This window comes from Macaca thibetana, chromosome 16, assembly GCF_024542745.1.
Source record: "Macaca thibetana thibetana isolate TM-01 chromosome 16, ASM2454274v1, whole genome shotgun sequence".
Lineage (NCBI taxonomy): Eukaryota > Metazoa > Chordata > Mammalia > Primates > Cercopithecidae > Macaca > Macaca thibetana.
The window spans coordinates 5858422-5874906 of NC_065593.1; the positions used below are offsets into that span (position 1 = coordinate 5858422).

At 39.5% G+C, this 16485-nt stretch overlaps 2 protein-coding genes across 6 annotated transcripts in view; both read left to right on the top strand.

Annotated features, from left to right (window-relative positions):
- TVP23C (trans-golgi network vesicle protein 23 homolog C) overlaps nucleotides 1–16485 on the top strand; it is a 59328-nt gene that overhangs the window by 22168 nt on the left and 20675 nt on the right. For 4 of the 5 annotated variants that reach the window (XM_050763469.1, XM_050763470.1, XM_050763472.1 and 1 more), the window contains one exon: nucleotides 2465–3645. The exons of the other annotated variant lie outside the window; for it this stretch is intronic. In XM_050763469.1, the coding sequence (XP_050619426.1) occupies nucleotides 2465–2491 (27 nt within the window). In that variant the 3' untranslated portion in view covers nucleotides 2492–3645. Of the gene's footprint in view, nucleotides 1–2464; nucleotides 3646–16485 lie in introns of those variants that run through there. 5 annotated transcript variants of the gene reach the window in all.
- CDRT4 (CMT1A duplicated region transcript 4) overlaps nucleotides 13403–16485 on the top strand; it is a 98502-nt gene continuing 95419 nt past the window's right edge. Inside the window, exon 1 of the mRNA XM_050763481.1 lies at nucleotides 13403–13417. The gene's annotated coding sequence lies outside the window, so the exon portion shown is untranslated. The remainder of the gene's footprint in view (nucleotides 13418–16485) is intronic.

The following is a 16485-nucleotide window of genomic DNA, read 5'->3' on the forward strand; positions in this document are numbered from 1 at the left end:
CTCGGCTCACTGTAAGCTCTGCCTCCCGGATTCACACCATTCTCCTGCCTCAGTCTCCCGAGTAGCTGGGACCACAGGCGCACGCCACCACGCCCGGCTAATTTTTTTGTATTTTTACTGGAGACGGGGTTTCGCCTTGTTAGCCAGGATGGTCTTGATCTCCTGACTTCATGATCCTCCCGCCGCGGCCTCCCAAAGTGCTGGGATTACAGGCGTGAACCACCGTACCCGGCCCATAGTTTAATTTTTATGAAATGCTCCTGAACAGAAGTTTTTTAAAGGCATTTAGTTATTTAAATATAAAGATAAAGATGTTTTAATTGCTCTTTGGGGGTGTTCAAGACATTCTGGAAGTGTATTATCAGTATCCTAAAATTATTTTAAAGCCAGGAAGGATAAACTACCATTGATGATAACTTATTTTTTAAAAATTACTTTTAAGTTCAGTTGTTTTTCATTAATTATGGGAGCTTTAAGTGAATATCCTTGAAGAATGTATGTTGTATGGTTTTTTTGAGACGGAGTCTTGCTCTGTCACCCAGCCTGGAATGTAGTGGCACGATCTTGGCTCACTGCAAGCCCCGCCTCATTCTCCTGCCTCAGCTTCCCCAGTAGCTAGGACTACAGGCACCAGCCACCATACCTGGCTAATTTTTTTGTATTTTTAGTAGAGATGGGGTTTCACTGTGTTGCCAGGATGGTCTCGATCTCCTGACCTCGTGATCTGCCCGCCTCAGCCTCCCAAAGTGCTGGGATTACAGGTGTGAGCCACCGCGCCCAGCCTGTATGTTGTATGGTTTTAGGGAGAACAGTTGAATCACAATAGGACCATAACATTTGTACTCAGATGTTTTTTCCCCCTAGAACATAAGGATTTTACTGTAATACCCCAACATCAGGGTTTTCAGGAGGATGAGTAGTCGTTGTAGGTAAATAATTATTGGTTAAATCTCTTGGGAAAAGTGACAAGGTCAGCCGGGTGCGGTGGCTCATGCCTATAATCCCAGCATTTTGGGAGGCCAGGGCGGGCAGATCACCTAAGGTCGGGAGTTTGAGACCAGCCTGATCAATATGGAGAAACCCCATCTCTACTAAAAATATAAAATTAGCCAGGTGTGGTGGCACATGCCTGTAATCCCAACTACTAGGGAGGCTGAGGCAGGAGAATCTCTTGAACACGGGAGGCGGAGGTTGTGGTGAGCTGCGGTCGCGCCATTGCACTCCAGCCTGGGAGTTTGCTCTTATTCCAACAAGAGCGAAACTCCGTCTCAAAAAAAAAAAAAAAAAGAAGAAAAGTGACAAGGTCTTTATATGGGTAATACCTTGCATTTGGTTAGTACAGTAGGTTGGGCAAGTGATGTTATATAGGACAGGGATTCTCAAACTCGAACATATATGAGAATCACCTAGAGGGCACAAGATTGCTGAGTTCCACCTCCAGACTCCTTATTCAGTAGATCTAGGGGTAGGGTCTCATAATTTGCATTTCTCCCAAGTTTCTGGGTGGTACTGAGGGTGCTGGTCCAGGGATTACATTTTAGATAACTAAAGCCCTGAGAAATTAAATTATTTACTTAAGATTATACAGCTAATAAGTGGTACAAAGCTAGATCTTAAACCCAGCCCTTCGTACTCAAAATTTATTGTTCTTTTTATGCTACTGTACAGTTTCTCTTCCAGAAGATGAAAAGTAGAGAAAGTGAATATTCACGTAGGGACATGATCATCTCATTCTGAAGGATATTTGCATGGTCCCAGTATACCTTTACTGTGGTCCACCTTAGGGTAACTTTCATGTATGTACTTATTAGGTTTTTATCCTTAGAATTTTCAGTGTTTCTGAAGGTCTGGGGTGGGACATGGAATACAGGTGAAATTAAACCTTAAACCTGGCATAACATGGATAGGGTTAGTGTCTTACATGGTACTGGCATCTGCTCAAATGGGACAAACCGGACAGCTGGGTGGATGATGGTATCCATGGGTTTACTTCAGTAGCACGTGTCTACTTTTTTTTTTTGGAGACGGAATCTCGCTCTTTCTACCCAGGCTGGAATGCAGTGGCGTGATCTTGGCCCACTGCAAGCTCTGCCTCCTGGGCTCACGCCATCCTCCTGCCTCAGCCTCCCGAGTAGCTGGGACTGCAGGCGCCCGCCACCATGCCCAGCTAATTTTTTGTATTTTTAGTAGAGACGGGGTTTCACCGTGTTAGAGCCAGGATAGTCTCTATCTCCTGACCTTGTGATCCACCCACCTCAGCCTCCCAAAGTGGTGGTATTACAGTGCGTGAGCCACCGCTCCTGTCCTGGCATGTCTACTTTTTAATGTGATTGGGCCATTGTATGTAAGGTAACGCTCTGCTTAGAAATATAGAATGTTTTCCTAGGCATAGGCCTTGAAGTCCATGGTGTGTGAAGTGAAATAACTTTGATATTACGGAGTTTTTTTTTTTTGTCTTTTGCAGAACACTGGAGATGATCAGACTTCCTGAATAGAGAAAACTTAATGTGCTTTGTTACATTGGGGAACAACTGAAGAGATTCTTGACTCTGAACCTTTTAGAGCTTAGTCCATGTTGCAACGAGGAGTGTTGGCTTTGTTTTTCCACTTAAAAACTTTATTTATAAAAAGGAAAAGTAGTTTTCATGTTAAATTTTTATTTCCTTTCCAGCATTTGGGGCTAGAAAGTATATGTTGGCACTAGAAACATTGTCAAGATTTATTCTGTGGTGTAGGTATGCACATGTTCCATAGGTATGCACACAGCCATGTAGTATCAGTATATCCCAAGTTAATGAAAGTGTTCATTTACATAGGTAATGGAGACCTTTGCATTTTGATCCATAAAACACGGGAGGAAGTTCTTAGTCTGTCTCAAAGCTCTATGTGTTTACATATTATTTCTGTAGATGATTTTCAGGAGTAAATTTTGCTTCCATGGTAAGAGTGAGCACTTTGGCTTATGTATAAGTTAGAAATTATTGTTAGTTTTTAATATGTACTTCATGGGGAAATTTCTTAGACATATACAAGCAAGTGAAAACAATTAGGGCCAGTGGTATTAACTACTTTCTAAAATCTTATTTTTATTTGTAAGAAGTCATTTACTTAAGGCCCAATTAATATAAGTGGAATCATCATCGTTTGTTTAAGGAATACCCAGAGATTGCTGCTGTTCTATTTATTTTACAGAAAGGATAGCTAGGTTGAAGAAAGCTCTTCAGTGGACCTTGAGCTAATAGATCTTTTACCACTAAAAGAGCATTATTCTCATGTCATAATGAGAATAATCATTTACATACTTGGCATAATAAATGCCTAAAAGACATTTTATTTTCTGAATCTATTTTTTTCTTGCTATAATGGGGATATTGTAAATTATGCATTTGTATTAATGGTATTTCTTAAAGCATTCTGTGTAACTGTAAACCAATCTACAAACTATTGTAGGCATTTGTAAATTCTGTTGTAGGTATTATAAACTTTGTTGAAGTCTTAATCAGCAGATTATGTTGTGAATATATTTGTACATTGTTAAAATAGTTTTTAAGATTATTTGTTTAATTGAATAAGTGTCTTATTGGAGTGATAGCTTTGAAGGTGCAAAACTTTATATTTGTATAAAATTCTACTGTTTACAAGGCATTTGACATGTGTAATCTCATTTAATCCTCATGACAAATATGTAATACTTTAGATGATGTAACAGAACTTCCGGTTATTGAGTGACTTTCCTAAGGAAAACAGATTACAGGAATATCTGTAGGATATAAAACACGATATATTAGTATTTTTAGAGAAAATATTTGCTCTAAATGCCTTTTCCTTTCTTAAAAATTAATAATTTGTTAAGAGCTTGTTTATTTTACTTATACTCAGCTGTTCTGTCTGGTGAGAAGAATTGATACTGCACTGAAGACATTTTAAAATTTAATCTGAAAGATCTAACCTAAATCTTTAGGGTTGAGAGTCTAACAGAGGATACATTGATATAGTTCTTTTAGATAACTGTGTTATTTGAACTGTAATCCTAAACCAAGTAACAACTGAATTTTAGAATATGCATGTGGCAGGAGCTACCATGTATTCCCTAATATTCATTTTTCCCCTTTTATAGATTTACCACCTAATTAGCTAGGGCATGGCATCCTGGAATAAAGATAACCTTTCCCAAATTTTATCGCTGTATCTTGGTGTGGCCACATGACCGAGTTTGGGCCAATGGATACATTTCCAGGAAGTATCCTTAAAAGGAGGAGGCATGCCCATCCCTTCCCCCTTTTTCCTGAAAGGTAGACACAGTGCAGGAACTAGAGCAGCCATCTTGGACTATGTGGTAAAGGCTTCGTTTTGTGAATGGCAGATAAATGAGGTAGATACTGTCTGAATCCCATCTTGTGTATAGCATCCCTGAACTGCTTGTCTGAATTTTTTTTTGAGACAGAGCTTTTGCTCTTGTCGCCCTGGCTGGAGTGCAGTGGTGTGATCTCGGCTCATTGCAACCTCTGCCTCCTGGGTTCAAGCGATTCTCTTGCCTCAGCCTCCCTACTAGCTGGGATTACCACCCTGCCACCACGCCTGGCTAATTTTTGTATTTTTAGTAGAGATGGGGTTTCACCGTGTTAGCCAGGATGGTTTCTGTCTCCTGACCTCGTGATCCACCTGCCTCGGCCTCGCGAAGTACTGGGATTACAGGCGTGAGCCACCATGCCTGGCCAGCTGTCTGAACTTTTAATAAAAGTGAAGGGAACTATCTTCTTCAAGTATTACTGTTCTGACTTCTCTGTTGCTCATAGCCTAACTGGATTCTTGTCAATACAGTGCACTTTTGAGCATTATCCATGATTATTTCCATTTGTACTAACTTTCCATATTGTACTAACTGGAGTTGTTAGTACAGTACACTCCAGTTGTTAGTACAGTATTAGAGATGTAATAATTTAGTAAATACATAGTTGATCTTTATGTAGTACTTAAGTGAATATTATAGTTGCCACTGAGTTGCACTGTCCCAGATGCTGTTGCTACATAAAACTCCACCCCCAGAATTACTGGTACTGGTGAAAAACAAGTCATTTTATTAAGCTCACAAATTATGTAGGACAGGAATTTGGATGGAGCACGGTGATGGCTGGGGAAGGAGCCAGGAAGTGGCATGCAGCTTTTCAGCCACTGACCTGGAGGTTGACATTGGCTGTCAGCTGTGGCGTCAGCTAGGCTGTTGGTTGGAACACCTACACTGTGTAGTTTCTCCCTGAGGGCACATTTGACTTCTTCACAACCTGGCACTGGGTTCTAACAATGAGTCTTCCAAGAGAGCAAGAGAAGTGCATGGCATTTTAATGACTAGTCTTGGAATTCACATTATGTCTCTTCTGTCATACTTCATTGGATGAAGCAATAACCAAGGTCCATCCAGCTTCAATAGAAGGGTACATAGAGCCCAGTACTTGATGAGAGGAGTGTTAAGATTACATTATAATAAGAGTATGTGGGATGGGAGATACTCTTTGGAAAATAAAATCTGACACTTTAATCATTTCATCAAGACTGAAGAAATTAGGAGAGACTGAGGATAAGTGGTTTTCCTCTCTCTTGTCCCTGGTCAGCCTTGGATACAGGTGAATTGACTGAATGGTGCTAGTAAAATGAAAGTAGAATCACTTTTTTTTTTTTTTGACATAGAGTTTTGCTCTCGTTGCCCAGACTGGAGTGCAGTGGCACGATCGTGGCTCACTGCAACCTCCACCTGTCGGGTTCAAGCGATTCTCCTGCCTCAGCATCCCAAGTAGCTGAGACTACAGGTGTCTGCCACCACGGCTAATTTTGTATTTTTAGTAGAGACGGAGTTTCTCTATGTTGGTCAGGCTAGTCTTGAACTCCCGACCTCAGGTGATCCGCCTGTCTCAGCCTCCCAGAGTGCTGGGATTACAGGTGTGAGCCACCACGCCTAGCCCTAGTAAAATCACATTCTAATTCCACATCTCCCAGAGTATTCTTTGACCCAGACCTCTAAATAGATAGGCAAAGATGTGTGTGTGTGCACGCAGAGGTGATGGCACATTAATTCCAACATATAGGTACTATGGGCCTTTTTAAATCTGTGTAACTCTTAGAGCTTATTAAAGTTCTTTTATGTATTATCTCGTATGATTCTCCCCAAGAGGGAAAAATGACAATTATGTACCATGTAACCTCATGTTACAGGTAGGTAACTAATACTGAGAGAAGTAAAATAATTTATTGAAGGTTGCATATAGTAGAGATAGTAATGCTCACTAAATGTTTCATTTGTTCTACATTTCCCAGCTTCCTTAATTCGTTTGAGGCCATGAAATGTGAGTGAACAATGGCCAATGAAATGTGAATGAAAGTGAATAGAGATGCTGGGTGCCTGAATAGCATAGGACAGTTTTAGACAGCAAAGAATTATCCTGTATCTCATGACTTCTTTGTACCTCGCTGAATAATTATGTACATGGAAATCCTGTTTATAATGAGAAAAGAAAAGCAACCCTTACAGCTGTCAGTTGGAAGCTGACCTGGCTCTAATGGCTAGGCTATTCTGTTGAATATAAACAATTTTATAGAACACCAACATCTGACAAGGCCACTCTGAATGTGGTGGAGGAAGACAAAAATTAAGACACTCCATAGTCATGTTAAACTTAGAAACAAGATTCTGTGTAAATCATAGAGCGACCAAACATTCCTGTCTCTTGGCTTACATGTGTGATAGTTGGTTCATTACCCATTGGATCACTCTGTTCCTTCTTCCTCCTAGATTAAAAATTTTAATATTTACACTCATTTAGAATTGCCCTTGCTTTCTGAAAGTACTCAATCCAGAGTAAAACTAGGATTCATGGAGCCCTTCTTGAAATCACCCAACACAACCCCAAATCCTATAAAAAGCCCTTCCCAGCACTCCCATACTGAGGCACCCCATGGTTCCCCATGGTATGTGATCTCTCTTGTGCAAAAGCATGCTGATAAACCCAACTCGATTCAATCAGATCTGTTACTCACAATCTCTGACTGGTGGACATTGACAATAATTTTTTGAGCGTATATTATAATTCCATTTCATATTTTTGTTGTTGCAGATCTGCAATACTTGATTTGCCCAAAAATGCAATTACCAGTTACGTGAGGGAAGGTTGTAGTCTTTGTTCAGTACGTAACCAAGAGTTTTCTATCATTTTAAAAACTCACTAGTGGCAACATTGCTTGTGGCATTTGAGTTCCAGGTCAAAAGTACTGCAGTAGTCTGCATTTGTAGTGGGCACATTAATGGTAATTATATGTACATATGCAAGCACCTAATTATTGTGTCATCAGGAGTTTTGGCCATTTCCAGATTGAATTACATACTATCATAAGTTGCTTTCTTTTATTTCTCTGTTACATTACAGTTAGATATTAAAGATACCTTTAATCATGATGATTAAAAATATGCCTGAGGTTAAGTTATATTGTTTGTGTTTTAGAATAATAAAACATGTTTTAAAATATTTCTGATAAAAAGTGGCTGTGAGCCTGAAGGGGTGAAAACCATTAGTCTACAGTCATTGATGAACAGTCTGTCCCTTAGGCCCTTTTAGTTGGAGCTGGAGAGTGGATAGACATGAACTTGAACTCTGGTGTTCTAATATTCTGTGTTGTTTACTGAAGGTAGATGCCATGTGCTTTGGAAATCAGCATGGACATTCTGTGAAATAAGAGAAGCAATTTTCTCATTTAGATGGTCTATCATGGGTGGTAATGTCTAGTGTTCTAAGTGAATGTAGTAGATGCTGCTTATATTAATTTAAGAGAAATCCTATACATCTCATTAAAAAAAAAAAATTCCTAGAGAAACATTTCCAGAATGGTGGAGTATGGATCTTTGAATATCTGATTCTGCATAAAATCAACAAGTACACTGGCAGAAGTGATCAAAATAAACTTTTTGAAACTCTGGAAATTAACCAAATGATTGCAACAACCCAAAGAAAATATGTTTGAGAAAAAGGCTGAATCTCTGTATGATCAGTAAGCTTTGTGGTGTTTTAACTTGTCCTGTCCCCATCTTCTTCTCTTCACCTCCACAGTAGCCTTGAAAATCAGCAACCTTGAGACCACAGTAGCAGTGAAAACCAGTAGCCTAGAAGCCACTGAATGAATTTAGAGTCCCTCTAAGATAGATTTGGAGTTATCCAAGAAGCCCCATCCCCGGAGATTTGTCACTCCTTGACCTGCCTGGCAGCTCCCTGGAATAGTCCCAATCACAGGGCTTGTCTTCATTTAACCCAACTCAGGTCACTCAGTGAGGAAAGTATCCTCAGGTTGTTTGTCAGAAACAATTGGTGGCAATTATTTAAACAGCACAGTTGCCTGACATGGCTATACTAGCTGGGACAAATGAGAGACTGGCCAGAAAACTTAAAAATAAGGGGAGTGTGATGTCTACAGAGGCTTTGAAAAGTGCCAAAATATTCTCGGGAGCTAGAAAGTCAGGTAAAAGTGAGAGACTTACTGCTTCAATCACTTAAGGAAATCCCTGTCTAATCACTTGCTCAAGACTAAAGTAACCAGGCAGAGATTTCGGTGACTCCAACATGACAAAGAATACAGAGTAAACAGAATTAGTCCTGGAAAGGTACTAGACATACCACCATTGCAATAAAAATAACAACAACAAATAGTAACAAACCCTACAAGGGTGGGGGGTGTGGGACAAATCTGATTTGCAAAGTTGCCACCTCATATTATTTAAATTTTCCAGTTTTCAACAACAACAAAAGATGTGAAGAAACAGCAATTATGTCTGCCTATATATGGGGGAAAAAAACCCAGAAAACAAACCATCCCTGAGAAAACCCAGACATTAGATCTACTAAACAAAAAGTTTGTCAACCTTTAAATATGCTTAAAAAACTAAAGGAAACCATGGACAAAGAACATGAGAAAGGAAAATAATGTGTAAAAAAAGTGAAAATATCAGTAAACAGAAATGAAAGAAATTCTGGAGCTAAAAAATTATAATTGAAAAATTTCCTAGAGGGGTTTACAGATATAAACAGGCAGAAGAATCAGCAAACTTGAGAATAAGACAAATAGGAATTATCCAGTCTGAGGAACAGGAAGAAAAAAGAGTGAAGAATGAACAGAGCCTGAGGGATCTGTGGCATGCTATCAAGTTACTAACATATGCATTATAGGGGTTCCAGAAAACGGAGAGAAAAAAGCAGAAATAATATTTGAAGAAATAATGACTGAGACTTCCCAAATTCAATGAAATACATGAGCTACACATTCAAGAAGCTCAACAAATTATAAGTAGGATAAACTCAGAGATCTATTACTAAGCACATTACAATCAAGCTGTCAAAAGCCAGAGACAAAAGGAATTGTTAAAGTAGCAGGAGGAAAACAACTTATTACATATAAGGGATCCTCAATAAGATTAAATGCCTGCCACTCATCAGAAACTACAGAGGTCAGAAGGCTGTAAAATGACATTCAAAGTGCTAAAAGAAAACAGAGAATTTTAGATCTAGCAAAACTATCCTTCAAAACTATAAGAAAGGATGAGCATGGTGGCTCACACTTGTAATCCCAGTACTTTAGGAGGCTGAGGCAGGAGGATTGCTTCAGCCCAGGAATTTGAGACCAGCCTGGGCAACATGGCAAAAAGCCATCTTTACAAAAAATACAACAAACAACTGGGTGTGGTGGCGTGTGCTTGTGGTCCCAGCTACTCAGGAGGCTGAGGTGGGAGGATCACTTGAGTCTGGCAGGTTGAGGCCTGATTGTGTCACTGCACTCCTACTTGGGTGACAGAGTGAGACCCCCTCTCAAAAAAAAAAAAAAAAAAAAAAAAGTAGAAATTAAAATACACCCAGATAAAAACTAAGAGAATTCACTGCTAGCAGACCTGCCTTACAAGAAATGCTAAAAGAAGTCCTTCAGGCTGAAATGAAAGAACACTAGACAATAACTCCAATCCACATGAGGAAATAAAAAGCATCATTAAAGGTAACTACATAGGTAAATATGAAATACAGTATAAATGTATTTTTGTTTGTAATTCTTTTCCTGTCTGACCCAAAAGACAACTACATAGAGCAATTCTTATGAAATAATGTTGATAGGGTTATAACTTATAAAGATGCAATTTGTACGATGATAATAGCACAAAGGAGGAGGGAGGGAATAGAGCTATACTAAAGTTTTCGAGTATTACTGAAATTAGCTTGGCATTAATCTGAACTTAGATTATGTTAAGATATTAATCATAGTCCCTAGGACAACCACTAAGAAAAAAACTCAAAAAATACAATAAGAGGAACAAGAAGGAAATTAAAATGATATACTAGAAAATACCTATTTAATACAAAAGGAAGTAGTGGAGAAATGAAATCAAAAGACATAAGATGCATGAAAGGAAAAGAGCAGATATCCCACAAATAACTCCAACCTTATCAGTAATTATATTAGAAGAAAACCAGTTAAATATTTCAATCAAAAGACAGATAGGTGGCTGGGCACAGTGGCTCATGCCTGTAATCCCAGAACTTTGGGAGGCCCAGGTCGGCCGAGGTGGGTGGATCACTTGAGGTCCCGAGTTCAAGACCAGCCTGGCCAACATGGTGAAACCCCATCTCTACTAAAATTACAATTTATCTGGATATGGTGGCGGGTGCCTGTAATCCCAACTACTCTGGAGGCTGAGGGATGAGAATCGCTTGAACCCGGGAGGTGGAGGTTGCAGTGAGCTGATATCACGCCACAACACTCCAGCGTGGGTGACAGTGAGACTCCATCTCAAAAAAACAAAACAAAACAAAACAAAACCAAAAAACAAAAAACAAAAAACAAAAAAACCCAAAAAACCAAAAAAAACCCACAAAAAAACAGATTGGCAAAAAACATGATCCAACTATATGCTGTCTACAAGAGGCACACTTTAGATTCAAAGACACAAACAGGTAGAAAGTAAAAGAATAGAAACAGATATACCATGCAAACAGTAATGAAAAGATAGCTGGAGTGACTATGCTAATATCAAACAAAGTAGATTTTAAGGCAAAAATTGTTTCAAGGGACAAAGAAGGGCATCACATACTGATAAAAGGACCAATCCATCAGAAAGACATAACACTTAAAAACAAATATGCACTTAAAAAATCCCACACAGGAAACAAAAGCTGACAAAACTAAACGATTTAATAATTATTAACAATTAATTTACTTTTTTTTTTGAGATGGCATCTCTTATCACCCAGGCTGGAGCGTAGTGGCGCTATCTCAGCTCACTGTGACCACCCGTTCCCATGCTCAAGCAATTCTCCTGCCTTAGCCTCCTGAATAGCTGGGATTACAGGCCTGCACCATCACACCAGGCTAATTTTTGTATTTTTAGTAGAGATGGGATTTCACCATGTTGGCCAGGCTGATCTCAAACTCCTGACCTCAAGTGAGCTGTCTGCTTTAGCTTCCCAAAGTGCTGGGATTACAGGCATGAGCTTCTGAGCCTGGCATAACAATATACTCTTAATAATTATTAATAACTAAATGAGATAATCCATGTGAAAGAGTCAGCATAGTCCCAGGTACATGGTAAGCACTTGATAATGATAATTCTTATTTAGAAAGAAAAACTGAGTTTCTTTGCTAGTTAAAGGTAAAGAAGTCAGAAAATCTAACAATAGTGGCTGCAGACATCAACACTTCATTTATAATAATGCATAGAAGTAGGCAGATGATCAACTAGGAAAAAGAGGATTCAACAGCACTATAAACAAACTAAATCTGCTGGGCACGGTGGCTCATGTCTGTAATCCCAGCACTTTGGGAGGCTGGAGTGGGCAAGTCACTTGAGGTCAGGAGTTCGAGACCAGCCTGGCCAACATGGTAAAACCCCGTCTCTGCGAAAAATACAAAAATTAGCCGGGTGTGGTGGTGCATGCCTGTAATCCCAGCTACTCGGGAAGCTGAGGCAGGAGAATCACTTGAACTTGGGAGGCGGAAGATTCGGTGAGCCAAGATCACGCCACGGCACTCCAGCCTGGGTAACAAAGTGAGAGTCTGTCTCAAAAAACAAGCAAACAAACAAACAAAAACCAAACAGACATCTGTAGAGACTCTGTCCAACAATAGCAGGATACACATTCTACTCAAATGCACATGGAACATTCTCCACGATAGATTGCATGTTAGGCCATAAAACAGGCTTCGATAAATTTAAAATAATTGAAGTCATAACAAAGTATGGCTAAATTTATTGAAGTCATACAAAGCATGGCTTCAATAAATTTAAAATAATTGAAGTCATACAAAGTATAATCTTTGGTCAAAATGGAATTAAATTAGAAATGAATAACACAAGGGAATTTGGGAAATTCACAAAGATGAGAAAATTAAACAACATACTGCTAAATAATCAATGGGTCAAAGAAGAAATCACAAGGGAAATTAGAAAGTATTTTGAGATTAATGAAAATGGAAACACAACATACCAACACTTATAGGATGCAGCTATAACAGTGTTTATAGAGAAATCTGTAACTGTAAAGTTTTTTTTTTTTTTTTAAATCAACAGTCTCACCTTTCATCTTAAGAAACTAGAAGATGACCATAGTAAATCAAAGTAAGCAGAAGGAAGGAAATAATAGATTAGAAAGGAAATAAAAAACATAAAGACTGGAAAAACAATAGAGAAAATCAACAAAACTAGAAGTTGGTTATTTGAAGAAAAGATTAACAAAATTGACAAACCTGGAATCAGATTGAAAGAGAAGATACCACTACTGTTTACTGAAAAAGCAACCCTTACTGAATGCTTTTGTAAAGTGATTGGTTATCCCAGTAGAATATACACCACTTTACACCTATTTTTTGTGTGAACATTCCGTTATGAAAGCATTCAAACGTTGTTGTGTTATGCCCAGACCGTTTATTCCCCGAAGAAGACCACCAGAGTCCAGAGTCAAAGCTAAGCAGCAAGGATCTTTATTACAGGTTCGAACCTGGAACTCTCCCTCGCTCGTGAAACGAGACGGGCAGGAGAGCTCCCCCACTGAGCTCCGAGCAGTGTTATATAGTCTAAGAAAAGTGGGCATAGAGTTATTATACAAATCAGATATATGATTGGCTAGTGTTTGAACAAGGCGATTTGGCTAACTATGATTGGTTCCCGCCATTTCTGATATTTTGGTTCAAACTTTGAGGCGGGAGAGCAGGTTTATGGCAGCAAGAGTTTATCTTACTTAAACACGTCTTGTGACCTTGCCTCAGAACTTACAAAATCTCTGGTATGTGCAAAACAAAATCTCTGGTACGTGCAGAAAACCAGGTACTCACAGAACTTACGAAATCTCTGGTATGTGCAAAGATTAGAGAGCAGAACAAGGGTGTAGCGGGTGGGGGGCGGGTACACATCTATCTTTGTGTCCTTTCAGTTGTTTCTCCAAAAAGTGCTTTCCACGAATTGTTTCATCCTTGTGACTTTCTTAGAATGCAGAAGCTGTTGTGTTTAGTAAACTAATCATTAAGATCTTGTATTTGATTCAGGCAGATCTGAGTTGTGGATCCAGTTCAATATCCTTTTTTAGACTTTGAGAAAGTCACTTACCCCATTTTTACAGATGAGGCTGCAGGCTCAGAGTCATAAGCACAAATAAATACCCTCGAGATGGGAGGAGCTTGTGAGGATTAAATGAGATAACTCATGTAAAATGTTCAGTATAGTCCCAAGCTCAGAGTAAGCACTCGATAATAGTAACTTGCTCAGGTGGAAAACCGAATTACTAAGCTAAAGGTGGAGCAGTCAGGAGACCTAACCCCTAGTTAAGTGGTTCCTCTTTAATTTAGATTCTCATCTAGTATATGGTATGGATAATCCAAAAGTAGCAAAGCAGTCAATTACAGGAAAGAATGCTGATTTTATTTTATTTTTTATTTTGTTTAGAACAAGTTAGAGATGATAGAAGAAAAACTTTAAACAAAATAAATTTAACGGAGCAAAGAATGATTCATGGGAGTTGGGCTTTGCTCTGAAACATGTGCAATGAGTATTTACAGGCAGAAAAAGGCTGAAGAATGCAGAAACAAAGAACACAAAGTGGATTGGTTGTTTCAAAATTACTTTCCTGGTAAAGGTTAAAGTAGAGGGGACTTCCTTATCAGGCAGGCTAAAACTGGCTGTTTGGAGATGTGGCTATTATCTCCCTCTCCTGATTTCTTGGAAGGTCAGGTAAACAACGTAGTTTTGGCTTGGTGGCTGGGAACTTTACCGTGAGTAACTCCATTTTGGTTTGGTCTACTGCGGCCTAGTGCAGGACTTAGTTCAAACCAATGACCTCCTATAAATTTTATTTAACAGAGATCATAAGTTTATGAGCCGGTAACTTACTATAGCATTCATTTCTAATTTATAGTTAAAACACATTCTGTTATTTATTTTTTTCACATAATTGTTGAAATCCAAACTGCTGCGGATGAGTCTTAATGTTTTTTAAACATTTCTTCTAGGATGTTTGCCTTTCTGCACAAGCCCCAGTTCCCTCTTGCTTGTAACTTGCACTTAGTCCTCTAGATGGCAATATAGGAACATATGATGTAAATGAAATAAACGCGTACTGGAGCACCCAATATACTCAGTTTAGTAAGAAATGATGGTTTTCCTACAAGTGGTGGGTTAGGACTACATTCATGCATCTTATTGTGAAATTAGTCAAAATCAGTGCCAGGGAATGAATAGATGCTGAATAAATAAGTACAATAAAATACCCACAATGTACCAGACATCAAGACAGGTACTGTAGACCCAGAGAGACGTAAGAACTATGTGTGATACGTGTCTACTTTCCTGATCTCAGCAAACCCTGCCATTTAACAAGTGAGGAAACTGAGCATTGGGGTTTAGTAGCTTTCCCGGGGTCGTGTAACTAGAGAGAGGTGAAGCCAGGACTTGTCAATGGTGAGGCTTCGATGATGAGCTTGAATTTAAGATATGTCAGATTTGAAGCCAATGGATCATATCAAAGTAGCAAAGTGCAGTGGAAACCTGGAACTCAACCTTAGGATTAGGCTAAAGGTATACATTTAAGAGGCATCTCTGTGGTGCAGAGTGGAAGCTGTAACAATGTAGGAGTGGTCTACGGCAACTGTGTCTGTTAAAGAACTGATAGCTGAAGTGTAATTCCCAAAGAGGAAGGTGATATGGCAGAAGGTAAAGGGCATACACAGTACACAGACAAACCTGAGTTTAAATCCTGGCTTCATACTTACTTGCTGTGCTGTTCATGGGCATTTAACTTCTTAAATATCACAAGGTACTTAATCTCTTTGACTCTTTGCCATAACCCTACGAGGGAGATACTAGCTCCATTTTACAGATGAGGAAACTGAGGGTTTGAGAATGTAGGAGTTGACCCAAGGTCATGGTGCATCTAGTACATGATGGATCCAAGGTTCCGATCTGGACAGTCTGCCTTAGGCTCACAGTGCTAAGTACCACACGCAGTTTGCCCAGTCATACCCCTTAGGACACCACCTTTGTATGTGGGTCTCCTTGTGCCAGAGATGAATGCGGGCATGTGCAGGCACGTGTGCACACACGCACACACACACACAGACAGATTTATTTATTTCAAGGAGCTGGATTACGTGGTTGTGGGAACTGACAAGTCCAGATTCAGTAGGGCAGGTCAGCAGGCTGGAACTCTCAGCAAGAGCTGATGTTGCAATCTTGAGGTCAACTTGCTACTTCCTCAGGGATATCTTAGTTTTGTTCATAAGGCCTTTAACTGACTGGATGAGACATTCCCACACAGTAAAAGGGCAATCGATTTTACTTAATGTTAACAGATTGTAGATGTTAGCCACATCCATAAAATAGCTTCAAAACAAACAACACCTACATCAGTGTTTGATTAAATAACTCAGTACTAGCCAAGTTGATGCAAAAAATTTACTTTCACACGCCTCCAGTTGTCTGTAAACACTACGACAGCAGGAAGCTATCTTTCTCATTCGCCTTCACATTGTCAGTGCATGGCCCAGTGCCAGGCACCTAATGGCACTCAATAAACATTTATTGGGCATGTACCCACCTTTTAACAGTATAGGTGAAAGTCACTGTATACATGCTGTTTTCAGCTACTGACCTGGGCTAGGTACAGATTTTCAGTGTGTTCAACTCACACATTACTTTGAAGGATTGATCTCAAAGCAGGAGACAGATACACCTCCTTCCTGGAGATCTGGCTTGGCCAACTGGGTAATTTTCCTTTTCAGAAGATGAAGCAATGGTCATTGCCAGCAGCCATGAGGACGGCTGCCGCTGCCAAGAGCCGAGTGGTGGTCCTGGTAGGACACTGCTCATACACTGTGTCTGTTCTTAGGTTTCAGCTGGCATCTGTTTCCAGCTCTTGGTGCTATTTGCAACTTTGTATCTTAGGATGAAGGCATAAAGGTTTTTCAAGCAGCAAAACCTTC